The sequence below is a fragment of the Protomyctophum parallelum genome (assembly GCF_964188405.1).
Source record: "Protomyctophum parallelum genome assembly, chromosome: 7".
Taxonomy (NCBI): Eukaryota; Metazoa; Chordata; class Actinopteri; order Myctophiformes; family Myctophidae; genus Protomyctophum; species Protomyctophum parallelum.
This window is the reverse complement of record NC_139705.1, coordinates 15461768-15475283: the sequence shown is the minus strand read 5'-3', so window position 1 is coordinate 15475283 and position 13516 is coordinate 15461768. Positions and strand designations below refer to the sequence as shown.

Genomic DNA, 13516 nt, shown 5'->3' with positions numbered 1-13516 from the left:
ACACTGCCCTTGGGCTCAACCTTCTTCCAGGAGAAAGTATCTGGATTGAATGTCCACAGATCCGTGTAGATCCGCTCAGAGTTGCGGCGTCCAAATACGTACAGCTCTCCGTCGTGGGCGAAGGCTGAGTGACACCAGCATCCTTCTGGAAGAAGCTGTGCAGATGGTGGCGTGCTCAGCCAGGAGTTGGTGTCTGTGTCGAACACCCTGATGATAGTAGTCTTGTAGTATTTGTACCCAAATACAAAGATATTTTCCCGATGATGGTGGCAGAGGGATTTTCTGTAGCGAATGGTTCAATGCCATTGCCATGTTAATTAAAGACCAGACCATTTTTCTGACGAAATGGCCCCTAAATTCTGTCTCTCTCCCTTGCTCTCTCTGTTCCGTTTGGCCTGTCTTTCCTATACCATGTAGCCTGCTAGTATTTATGACGGTATTATTTATGCTGGGCTTTCATGAGTTTGTCTTTGACTTAGCAACATGGACAGCTAGCACAGACAACCCACTCCACTCTGCCAAACCCACAGCCTTGAAAAGAAATGAGAGCAAAGAGCAACTTGAAATGGAGCATCGTTTTGACAATTTTTGTGTTCTTGGACGGCAAATGAGGTGAAACAACAAGTTGATGTTGCCAAGACCCCCCCCCCCTATCAGGCTGTAGTGTATAGCCTATAGCCCCCCCCCCCCCCCCCCTATCAGGCTGTAATGTATAGCCTATAGCCCCCCCCCCCCTATCAGGCTGTAATGTATAGCCTATAGCCCCCCCCCCCCCTATCAGGCTGTAATGTATAGCCTATAGCCCCCCCCCCCTATCAGGCTGTAATGTATAGCCTATAGCCCCCCCCCCTATCAGGCTGTAATCTATAGCCTATAGCCCCCCCCCCCCTATCAGGCTGTAATGTATAGCCTATAGCCCCCCCCCCCCCTATCAGGCTGTAATGTATAGCCTATAGCCCCCCCCCCCTATCAGGCTGTAATGTATAGCCTATAGCCCCCCCCCCCTATCAGGCTGTAATGTATAGCCTATAGCCCCCCCCCCCCCCTATCAGGCTGTAATGTATAGCCTATAGCCCCCCCCCCCCCCCTATCAGGCTGTAATGTATAGCCTATAGCCCCCCCCCCCCCCTATCAGGCTGTAATGTATAGCCTATAGCCCCCCCCCCCCTATCAGGCTGTAATGTATAGCCTATAGCCCCCCCCCCCTATCAGGCTGTAATGTATAGCCTATAGCCCCCCCCCCCCCCTATCAGGCTGTAATGTATAGCCTATAGCCCCCCCCCCCCCCTATCAGGCTGTAATGTATAGCCTATAGCCCCCCCCCCCCTATCAGGCTGTAATGTATAGCCTATAGCCCCCCCCCCCCCTATCAGGCTGTAATGTATAGCCTATAGCCCCCCCCCCTATCAGGCTGTAATGTATAGCCTATAGCCCCCCCCCCCCCCCTATCAGGCTGTAATGTATAGCCTATAGCCCCCCCCCCCCCTATCAGGCTGTAATGTATAGCCTATAGCCCCCCCCCCCCCTATCAGGCTGTAATGTATAGCCTATAGCCCCCCCCCCCCTATCAGGCTGTAATGTATAGCCTATAGCCCCCCCCCTATCAGGCTGTAATGTATAGCCTATAGCCCCCCCCCCTATCAGGCTGTAATGTATAGCCTATAGCCCCCCCCCCCCCCCTATCAGGCTGTAATGTATAGCCTATAGCCCCCCCCCTATCAGGCTGTAATGTATAGCCTATAGCCCCCCCCCCTATCAGGCTGTAATGTATAGCCTATAGCCCCCCCCCCCCTATCAGGCTGTAATGTATAGCCTATAGCCCCCCCCCCCCCCTATCAGGCTGTAATGTATAGCCTATAGCCCCCCCCCCCTATCAGGCTGTAATGTATAGCCTATAGCCCCCCCCCCCCCTATCAGGCTGTAATCTATAGCCCCCCCCCCCCCCCCCCCCCCCTATCAGGCTGTAATGTATAGCCTATACCCCCCCCCCTATCAGGCTGTAATGTATAGCCTATACCCCCCCCCCCCTATCAGGCTGTAATCTATAGCCCCCCCCCCCCCCCTATCAGGCTGTAATGTATAGCCTATAGCCCCGCTAGCCAGAATGTGGTTACTTTTCAGGATTCAAATTCGAAAATAGCAAAAGTTGCAGATCTACAAGCTCAAAATGCGCCTCTGTGCGCTGCGTTTCGAGCTTGCATATCTGATACTTTTGATGCTTTTGTTTGACGCTGTTGTATGATCCAAAAACCACAAAAAGGTAGAATTATGGAGATGCTTGACTGCAACGATGTGGTCACAGTCCTGTGTCCAATAACCTCGGAAACCCAGACGTTTTTATTTCCAGGGAGGAAAAAAAAGTCTGGGTCCGAGTCCACTTCATTTTGGTAGCGCAAACGTTGATCACTCTCTGCTGATTTCTGATTGTCTGCACCTTTGTTAAATTGACGCACACCTGTACACACACACACACACACACACACACACACACACACACTCTCTCTCTCTGTCACTCTAATTAATTAGTCTCATGTCCAGCAGCTGCGCACAGATTCTCCCGGCGGATCCTGCGGGGAGCTGCCTATGCCATAGAAAGCATAGGTGAGTTCCAGGCTATGTATCCAGTGACCCTATCTCTCCCGTGCTTCCTGTCTTTGACCCTTAAACGGAAATTAAGCCTTTTAGAAAAATAAATAAATGCATAAACTATCAAACTCGCACGAATAACAAAACTGAAATGGAACTGAAAAGTTCCTCTTTTTCTCCTATTAATATAATCCTGTCGTCCATCCCCCCCCCCCCCCCTCTCTCTCTCTCTCAGGAGCGAGTGATCGAGAACCTGCGTGAGACGAGGGCGCGGGAAGAGCGTGCTCGCCTGGAGGAGCTGGAGCAGATGAGGAGGGAGAACCAGGAGATGAGGGAGCAGCTGTGCTCTCTGCAGCCCCAGAACCTGTCCCAGAGCCAGCCCCCCCCCGGGCCCAGGCCCGATGGAGAGGTAGAAACACAGTCACCATAATATATGAACCACGGGCACTGGTGTAAACAATGCCCATGTACACGAGTACTGTACTTAACCCATTCCCCGCCGTTGGCATAGATCTGCGTCGTTGGAATTAATCTGACCCATCGCCATTGGCGGAGATCTACGCCGAATGGTCTTGTATAATGCTTACGATCGATCAAGTCGTAATACTACTTTATACTACCCATTATCATGGGTTGCTATAGGTGATGGTGTAAACGGTAAACAGCTTGTTCCGCGCGTGCAGTCGCACCTACTGTATCTGTTTCTTTTGATCACCTTCATCTCTAATTCCTGGTCCCAGGTGGCATTTCTGGTCAAAACAAGCTTTATTCTACTGTCCTTAGTCAATGATGTAATGGCCACGGTCAGCCTTAGTAGTTACTCCTACTCCTACTGTATCTCAGAGGAAAATGGAGAAATTTGACTCCACTACAATTATCGTTGTTCACTCTCAGAGTTACAGACCCACAAGGGTCCACTTGACCATGTTGTACATTCTCTGACTAACAGATATGTCCAATTATAAACACTGAGTATTTCACGTGTACGTGAATTGTACAAATCTACAAAATGTGTTTAAAATAAACCGTGAACTAAAAATGGACCTTAACAGGTTCATTTGGTTCCACTTGATTTTACATGAACACTGAGTAGTGTTGTAGTGGTGCAAAGTAACAAAGTACATTTACTTTGTTTGAGTATTTTCAATTTCCAATACTTTTACTTCTACTCCACTAAAACTCAGAGGCAAATATTGTAACCTTTTACTCCACTACATTTATTTGACAACTCTAGCTACTATAGTTACTTTGTAGATTTTGTTTTTAAACACGCATTAGCTTCAGTGTGACACATTGTGAGCTTGTAGATCTGCTATTTTCAAAAGATTTGTATACATTTGACACCTTGAAATGGGACATTCTGCATAATGACTACTTTCACTTTTAGTACGTAACACTCATCAACATTTCATCGACATCCACGCTCACGCATACACACGCATACACACACACACACACACTGTACCCTCATCTTAACAACAAAACCCCCAGCACTAAAAACTTCAATTCACACACACATCATAAAACAAATAACAAAGCGCACCATTCACTAATCCACCTCTCTGTTTAGCCTTCTCTTTTTACAGTCGAATACCTCAAACCGAACATCGTCACGCTTTATAATTATTTTCCTTTTTATTGTGCGAAAAGAATTAAAAGAATTTAGCTTTTTACAGGCCTGCCCTTTGCAGCGCTTGTAATAGCGTAGCCGAGACCCTGTATTTACATTACCAACACGTACAGTAAAAAACATACCGCTGTCGGGCAGAATCTTTCGTATCTCTGTGTTTCAATTCTGTATGTATGTATGTGTGTATATATATATATATATATATATATATATATATACAGACAGACACACACATAAATGAATGTTCTCCTTACAAGAGACAAATGTACTTAGAAGTAATAACCAATTTTCACTGTTTTAATGGTAAAAATGGGAACGTTCTTCCCGACAGCAATGAAAAGTAATCTTCCAGTACAGTGTATGCATCTATACGACGGTGTAGCTTCCCAGCACACAGACAGACAGACGGACAGACAGGCCTGTCTGATGTGCTAAAGACATGATTTATGGTGGAGAAAAGATCCCTTCATCCCTGTCCGGGTGCCAAGTCATAGTCCTCTGTCTCTCTGTTTCTGTCTGTCTCTCTGACTCTGTCTCTCTGCTTCTGTCTGTCTCTCTGCTTCTGTCTGTCTCTCTGTATCTGTCTCTCTGTTTCTGTCTGTCTCTCACACTCTCTCTCTGTATGTATCTGTCTCTCTGTTTCTGTCTGTCTCTCTGTATCTGTCTCTCTGTATCTGTCTCTGTATCTGTCTCTCTGTTTCTGTCTGTCTCTCTCACTCTCTCTCTCTGTATCTGTCTCTGTATCTGTCTCTCTGTTTCTGTCTGTCTCTCTCACTCTCTCTCTCTGTATCTGTCTCTGTATCTGTCTCTCTGTTTCTGTCTGTCTGTCTGTCTGTCTGTCTGTCTGTCTGTCTGTCTGTCTGTCTGTCTGTCTGTCTGTCTGTCTGTCTGTCTGTCTGTCTGTCTGTCTGTCTGTCTGTCTGTCTGTCTGTCTGTCTGTCTGTCTGTCTGTCTGTCTGTCTGTCTGTCTGTCTGTCTGTCTGTCTGTCTGTCTGTCTGTCTGTCTGTCTGTCTGTCTGTCTGTCTCTCTCTCTCTCTCTCTCTCTCTCTCTCTCTCTCTCTCTCTCTCTCTCTCTCTCTCTCTCTCTCTCTCTCTCCCTCTCTCTCTCTCTTTTTTATGAGAGTGTTTTCTTTTATGCTGGTAAAGCAGCCGAACACACATCTCATTCCTGTGAAATGATATCTTGTAGTATGTTGACGCGGTGCCACATGAAAGCCAGAGCAGCTCAATGGCTCTTTGTAGCAGCTCCCTTCCTTTTACACGCTCCCATAGAAGTGTTCCCATAATTGGCTCATTTTGTGTCCTCGGCAGCAATCAGGCATGTAACGTAAACTTACAGAAGAGCAGATAATGTTTATTTGTTTGTTTGTTTATATAAAGTATTATGTTGGCCGATGCGTCTGTGTCTGTGCATGCATGTGCTCTATATATGCATGGCTATGTGTGTGTGTGTGCGTGCGCACAAGTCTCTGTGGATGTGTGTGGTACTATGTAAACTGTGTGTGTGTGTGTGTGTGTGTGTTGTGTGTGTGTGTGTGTGTGTGTGTGTGTGTGTGTGTGTGTGTGTGTGTGTGTGTGTGTGTGTGTGTGTGTGTGTGTGTGTGTGTGTGTGTGTGTGTGTGTGTGTGTGTGTGTGTGTGTGTGTGCGTGCGTGCGTGCGTGCCCCCCCCCCCCCCCACTGGGCCAAATGCGGCTTTAGATCAGTCTCTGAACTCTCTGACTTACCGCAAACATGCGCCCACACACACACACACACACACATACCATGTGACCAGCATATACTGTATGGTGTCATCTATGACATCACTGATGTATGACATCAGTCGTAATGATGTATACGTACAGACGTGACATTCCAAAGTTTCAAAGAGTTTCAAAGAGTTTCAGATTGGCACTTCAGTGGAACATCCAGATGGACAGGCCAGGCCTTGTCACGGGGAGAGGGGAGACATTTGCCAGGTGTGAGAAAAAACGTCTGCGACCTACTGGCAGTGTGCATACAAAGTTTGCCGTTGATCGGTCCTGCGCACACACACACACACACACACACACACACACAGATAGCTTGTGTAGCCACGCTGTAAAAAAGAAAAGAAAAACACCAGTACCGCACCTGGACTGACCGGAATTAGCAAAACGTGGGAAGTATTTCTAGATAAATCTAAAGCTTTCCTTCCAGTCAGACAGTACAGTACAGTACAGTCATCCAGTGTGTTTGTATTTGTCACCACTGTACATCTGCACATGTTTGTAGTGCTGTGTATACTCAGGCCACTCATCCTGGTCCTTTAAGAGGCAGTATTACACCTTGCGGTGGACTCATCCTCCTGTCCTGTGCTGAGTCAGGCTGTGTTTGTTGATTCTCTGAGTCAATAAAGGACTTCCTCCTCCCGGGCTGGGCTGGGGCGAGGCAGAGCCCTCACATACTGTATGCAGGCTCTTCAAAGGAAGGAGACACTTCTAAAGAACGGAACTCCCTGACCTCTCCTTCCCCATACGGGACGTAGGGTTGAGAACTCCCTGACCTCTCCTTCCCCATACGGGACGTAGGGTTGAGAACTCCCTGACCTCTCCTTCCCCATAGGGGGGACGTAGGGTTGAGAACTCCCTGACCTCTCCTTCCCCATAGGGGGGACGTAGGGTTGAGAACTCCCTGACCTCTCCTTCCCCATAGGGGGGACGTAGGGTTGAGAACTCCCTGACCTCTCCTTCCCCATAGGGGGGACGTAGGGTTGAGAACTCCCTGACCTCTCCATCCCCATAGGGGGGACATAGGGTTGAGAACTCCCTGACCTCTCCTTCCCCATAGGGGGGACGTAGGGTTGAGAGGGTTGAATCACACCCTGCATGACTGGCGGGTGAACGTGCTACAGGTAGCGCTCAAAAGTGAACTTGGAGATTTTTGGAGCGGATGATCAGTCGACTCTGCAAAGAACTGCCATGGGAACGCCATTGGTCCTTCAGGCGTCCCAAGCTAAATGTTATACTTTGGCTATTAAAAAAATACAAGCACGTCATTTCCCAGGGCATCCCTGTCTGACACAACACTTTTCAGATGGGGGTCCGCGGCCAAATATTTAATCAAATTTTCCGGCCTTGACATGAAAACAACTGCTGCATGTAGGCTTGTCACGGTTATCAACTGATCTAAGTTATTTGAGCTCATCGCAACTATTTTTGCAAAATCGGTCAGAATCGTTTCAATTCTGAAAATTTCAAAATGTTGAAAAGACCTTTTTTGAATTTTCAATGCAATCACAATAAGTACATAGCCGATCTACAAGCTCACGATGCATCGTGAGCTATGCGCAAAATTTCACGTATATACGACAGGACCGACTTAACTTGGCACGCATGTCTACACATGTTGTAATGTGTCCCTTGCATGACCCCCCTAGGGGTCCTTGAGGGTGTTCCAGGGGGTCCTCAGCTAAATGATAGTTTGGAATCAAATGGACCCTTATGGGTCTGTAACTCTGAGACTGTACAATTGGAACCAAATGGACCCTAACAGGTCCATTTGGTTCCATTTTGTACACACTCTCAGTTCAATTAACAATGATTTTACAATATAAATTTGGGGGTCCCAGAGATAGAAATGCCATTAAATGGGGCTCCGTAGACTAATGCATGTCAAACTGGGGGGTCCTTGAACGGGTTGAGAATCACTGCTAGAGCGGCAAAAATATTCTCTTATGGGGGTCCCTGGCATATCTTTTCAAATGGGGGTCCGCAGGGTAATTAGTGTCAATTTGGGGGTTCTTGACATGAAACAGTTTGGGAACCCCTGGTTCAGGTTCAGGTAAGCAGGGAACAGAGAGAGAAGGAAGGAGAGTGTGCATGTGAGGGTACTACGAGGTAGGAGACCAGACCCAGATCAGCCAACACAGGGAAGCTGGCAGAACATTCTGTGAAAATGCCGGGACAACGCACCACATGTCCCAAACTCTTATAACTTCTAGCTCTAAAACTATGAAATGCACTTCCCATAGCAATCGGATTCAGAACTGCAGACTCACTCCCAGCAATATTCTATTTGATGTATTGCCATGTGTTGTTCTTAGTCCAGTACCTGCCTGTAGACCCTATCGCAATTTGGTGTTGGGGGAATTTCTCACTTGAACTAAGTCAATGGGTCCCTAGACATGAAAGATCAATGAGGTGCTTGTCCGCCATAGTGCCACGAATGGCGCAATGGCCACATCAAAAATGGCCGCCATCGGCTATGATGAAAATCCAACCTTTTTGTTTTTTAGTGTTTAAGCACATGTAATACATTCATTTTGACTAATTGTGGTGTGTGGAATTCATTTCTGATATTGTTTTGATGATTTGGGGTGATTTTGACCTTGAAAGGTCATAGTCAAGGTCATTTTGCTATTCCACAGACCTTGGCCATAACTTGTCCATTTTTAGGAGTAAGAACAGGAACAATAAGTCTATTTCAACTAAATCTGACTCTTAAAATTAATTTCTGATATTGTTTTGACCATTAGGGATCATCCTGTCATTGAATTATTGATGTTAATGTCATTTTTCAATAATTCGATTATGATTCTTTAGTCGCTTTTACTATATATTTTCATGATTTGTTTTCTTTACATAAACAAAATACATGGGCATGAGAAAAACAACAACAGCACCATATGTGCTGTGTGAATAAGCCCATTGTACAAAATACTCTGTCCATGGCCCAAATGAGCCAATTCATTGCTATGGCAACCCCATAGTGGAGGTAAGTCAATATATCATAAGAATCGTTCACTTGATGGTACAAGCACCAAATTTGGTACACAAGTGCTTCAGAACCTACTCTCTCAGAAAAGTACGTTGTCCACTTGAAAAAACTAAATGGCCACCATTTTTCAAGATGGCCGCCAAATGAAAAGGGCCTTTTGTGGCAGTTCTGGACAACCGTGGGTCCGACCAACTCGAGACCGGGCACTGCACTCCCTGTGTGTGTGTGGAACGTGTGCGTCGAATTCGGTGAAGTCGGTGGGGCAAACGGTTCTCGGGTTACATGGATTACAGATGTACAGACACACACAGACTTGAATATATGTCAATGGGCAATGCCCATTGGGGTTTTTTTTAGATGATGGGTAAGAAGAGAGAGATGTGATGTCAGGTGGTGTGGGCTAAGAAGTGGTCAGGGCTAAGATAAAGTATATGAGATGTACAGTAAGTACAAAGAGAGATGGTGAGGGAGGGAGAAAATGATTTGTACCAATTGACCAAACAGTAGACAGTAGTGTATCACGTTAAGGTGAGTATAGAGATGGAAATGTTCTAGCAAGTGAAGCCAGTGTATTGAGAATATGGGACATATGTGTCAGGAGTTATTTGTGACAGAAGGCTACCAGTGAGAGGGAAGATGTATACGATGGTAGTGAGACCAGCCATGCCGTACGGTTGGAAACGGTGGCACTGATGAAAAGGAGGCACAGCTGGAGGTGGCAGAATTAAGGATGCTATGGTTCTCATTAGGAGTGAAAAGGAAGGACATTATCAGAAATTACTGAATTAGAGGATCAGCCCAGGTTAGAAGGTTTGGGGATAAAGCAAGAGAGGTGAGGTTGAGATGGTTTAGACATGTGAAAAGGAGGGATGAGGGTACATTGGGAGAAGGATGCTGAAGATGTAGCTGCCAGGTAAGAGGATGGCCAAAGACAAGGTTTAAGGATGCTGTGAGAGATGACATGAAGGTGGCAGGTCACAGAGGAAGATGTAGAAAACAAAACCAAAAGGGGTCCTCCCCTTTTCCCTGTGCGTGCACACACACACACACACACACACACACACACACACACACACACACACACACACACACACACACACACACACACACACACACACACACACACACACAGTACTCTACAGTACACTACAGTATGTTACAGTACAGTATGGTAAAGTACAGTAACGTGCGGTACGGCATGGTACAGTATGATACCATAAGGTATGGTACAGTACAGTATGATGCCGTACAGTACAGTAAGGTACAGTATGATACCATACAGTAAGGTACAGTATGGTACCATGCAGTACGGTACAGTACAGTACAGTACAGTACAGTATTGTACAGTATGATACCATACAGTAAGGTACAGTATGGTACAGTATGGTACCATGCAGTACGGTACAGTACAGTACAGTACAGTATTGTACAGTATGATACCATACAGTAAGGTACGGTACGGTATGGTATCATACTGTACCTTACTGTACTGTACGGCATCATACTGTAATGTACCATACCTTATGGTATCATACTGTACCATGCCGTACCGCACGTTACTGTACTTTACAATACTGTACTGTAACATACTGTAGTGTACTGTACAGTACCGTGTGTGTGTGTGTGCACGCACAGGGAAAAGGGGAGGACCCCTTTTGGTTTTGTTTTCTACATCTTCCTCTGTGACCTGCCACCTTCATGTCATCTCTCACAGCATCCTTAAACCTCGTCTTTGGCCATCCTCTTACCTGGCAGCTACATCTTCAGCATCCTTCTCCTAATGTACCCTCATCCCTCCTTTTCACATGTCTAAACCATCTCAACCTCACCTCTCTTGCTTTATCCCCAAACCTTCTAACCTGGGCTGATCCTCTAATTTAGTCATTTCTGATCAAGTCCTTCCTTTTCACTCCTAATGAGAAGCATAGCATCCTTAATTCTGCCACCTCCAACTGTGCCTCCTTTTCATCAGTGCCACCGTTTCCAACCGTACGGCAAATAACTCCTGACACATATGTCCCATATTCTCAATACACTGGCTTCACTTGCTAGAACATTTCCATCTCTATACTCACCTTAACCTGTTACACTACTGTCTACTGTTTGGTCAATTGGTACAAATAATTTTCTCCCTCCCTCACCATCTCTCTTTGCACTTACTGTACATCTCATATACTTTATCTTAGCCCTGACCACTTCTTAGCCCACACCACCTGACATCACATCTCTCTCTTCTTACCCATCATCTAAAAAAAACCCCAATGGGCATTGCCCATTGACATATATTCAAGTCTGTGTGTGTCTGTACATCTGTAATCCATGTAACCCGAGAACCGTTTGCCCCACTGACTTCACCGAATTCGACACACACGTTCCACACACACACAGGGAGTGCAGTGCCCGGTCTCGAGTTGGTCGGACCCATGGTTGTCCAGAACTGCCACAAAAGGCCCTTTTCATTTGGCGGCCATCTTGAAAAATGGTGGCCATTTAGTTTTTTCAAGTGGACAACGTACTTTTCTGAGAGAGTAGGTTCTGAAGCACTTGTGTACCAAATTTGGTGCTTGTACCATCAAGTGAACGATTCTTATGATATATTGACTTACCTCCACTATGGGGTTGCCATAGCAATGAATTGGCTCATTTGGGCCATGGACAGAGTCTTTTGTACAATGGGCTTATTCACACAGCACATATGGTGCTGTTGTTGTTTTGCTCATGCCCATGTATTTTGTTTATGTAAAGAAAACAAATCATGAAAATATATAGTAAAAGCGACTAAAGAATCATAATCGAATTATTGAAAAATGACATTAACATCAATAATTCAATGACAGGATGATCCCTAATGGTCAAAACAATATCAGAAATTAATTTTAAGAGTCAGATTTAGTTGAAATAGACTTATTGTTCCTGTTCTTACTCCTAAAAATGGACAAGTTATGGCCAAGGTCTGTGGAATAGCAAAATGACCTTGACTATGACCTTTCAAGGTCAAAATCACCCCAAATCATCAAAACAATATCAGAAATGAATTCCACACACCACAATTAGTCAAAATGAATGTATTACATGTGCTTAAACACTAAAAAACAAAAAGGTTGGATTTTCATCATAGCCGATGGCGGCCATTTTTGATGTGGCCATTGCGCCATTCGTGGCACTATGGCGGACAAGCACCTCATTGATCTTTCATGTCTAGGGACCCATTGACTTAGTTCAAGTGAGAAATTCCCCAACACCAAATTGCGATAGGGTCTACAGGCAGGTACTGGACTATCTTGCTTACTGTGAGTTATAGTGTCTGCTAAATTCCTAAATTGTAGGAGGAGATGGAGCAACGATTTCTAGGTTTACTCAACAGGCTCTGTGCATGAGTTCTGATTCAGCCAGTCCACAGTCCCAGGTGTTCAGAGGGTGGCACATGCATTCCTGTTCCCCGTTCCACTCCATTTCTCCAGAGCCTCCTTTGATTGACTGGGCAGCAGATGTTGAACTGTAAACACATGCTGAGGTGTCCTATGTGTTTCTGCTTAAGACCTGCCATGCTGCCCGAGCCAATCAAACTAAGCTATGGAAAAAAACTGAACTGGAACGGGAAACCGGTATGCCACCTCCTGAAAACCTGGAACTGCACTTATGCACACGCAGAGCCCATTCTGCCTCGCCAGCAATTTGATCCATTCAATCTGCCTCTGTGATGTCAGTCCGTCAATCTCTCTCTCTCTCTCTCTCTCTCTCTCTCTCTCTCTCTCTCTCTCTCTCTGCCTTGGACCTAACCTCTCTAACACCCAATTATCTCCGGTGTTGCCGGGTAAAGCCTCTGACCAGAGATTGGATATCCCAAAGTGGTGGGTCTGGTCTGGCCTGTAGCGGTGGCGCGGCGGCCCACACATATTTAACTCATTTGTGATATTTACACTTCGGGGAGAATTTTTCCCGGAATGATAACAGCAATTTCTGCGACCCCATACATGTAACCGTATCTTTAGAGAGTAGAGCCCCCCACCTCCCCCCCTGTCATAATATCACAGAGTCTTGTCGGACTTACAGCGTCCCCTTTGGCCCGCGCTGCTCTCATCCTGATCTGGAAGGCCATAACAAACTCCACTCCACTTAGTCCTAATGTGTTCGGCACTGACCAGGATTGGTCTTGACGTGTGTGTGTGTGTGTGTGTGTGTGTGTGTGTGTGTGTGTGTGTGTGTGTGTGTGTGTGTGTGTGTGTGTGTGTGTGTGTGTGTGTGTGTGTGTGTGTGTGTGTGTGTGTGTGTGTGTGTGTGTGTGTGTGTGTGTGTGTGTGTGTCGAGGGGGTTACAGGTGAGGAGGTAATGTGGTCCTAGGACAAGGTAAACATGGGCTCCTCTTGCCCTCACACAAAGTACTCAAATGTTTTTACTTAAAGGTAGGGTAAGTGGTTTTCTTTGGTTAAAATAAGTGTTAAAACAGAGTGTTTGTTCAGTAAGCACGGCTTCTGACATACCGTAAAAGTCCGGAATTAAAAATGTACTTTTGTACCAACAAATTGGTATCAAAAGTACTAAAGAGTACAGTATGCAGAAT

At 45.9% G+C, this 13516-nt stretch overlaps 1 protein-coding gene across 1 annotated transcript in view; it reads left to right on the top strand.

Moving 5' to 3' along the window:
- The window catches only part of LOC310861947 (ERC protein 2-like), a gene marked incomplete at both ends in the record, with an annotated part of 338757 nt that overhangs the window by 145341 nt on the left and 179900 nt on the right, over nucleotides 1–13516 (top strand). The window contains one exon of the mRNA XM_083769684.1: nucleotides 2822–2995. Within this exon, the coding sequence (XP_083625810.1) occupies nucleotides 2822–2995 (174 nt within the window). The remainder of the gene's footprint in view (nucleotides 1–2821; nucleotides 2996–13516) is intronic.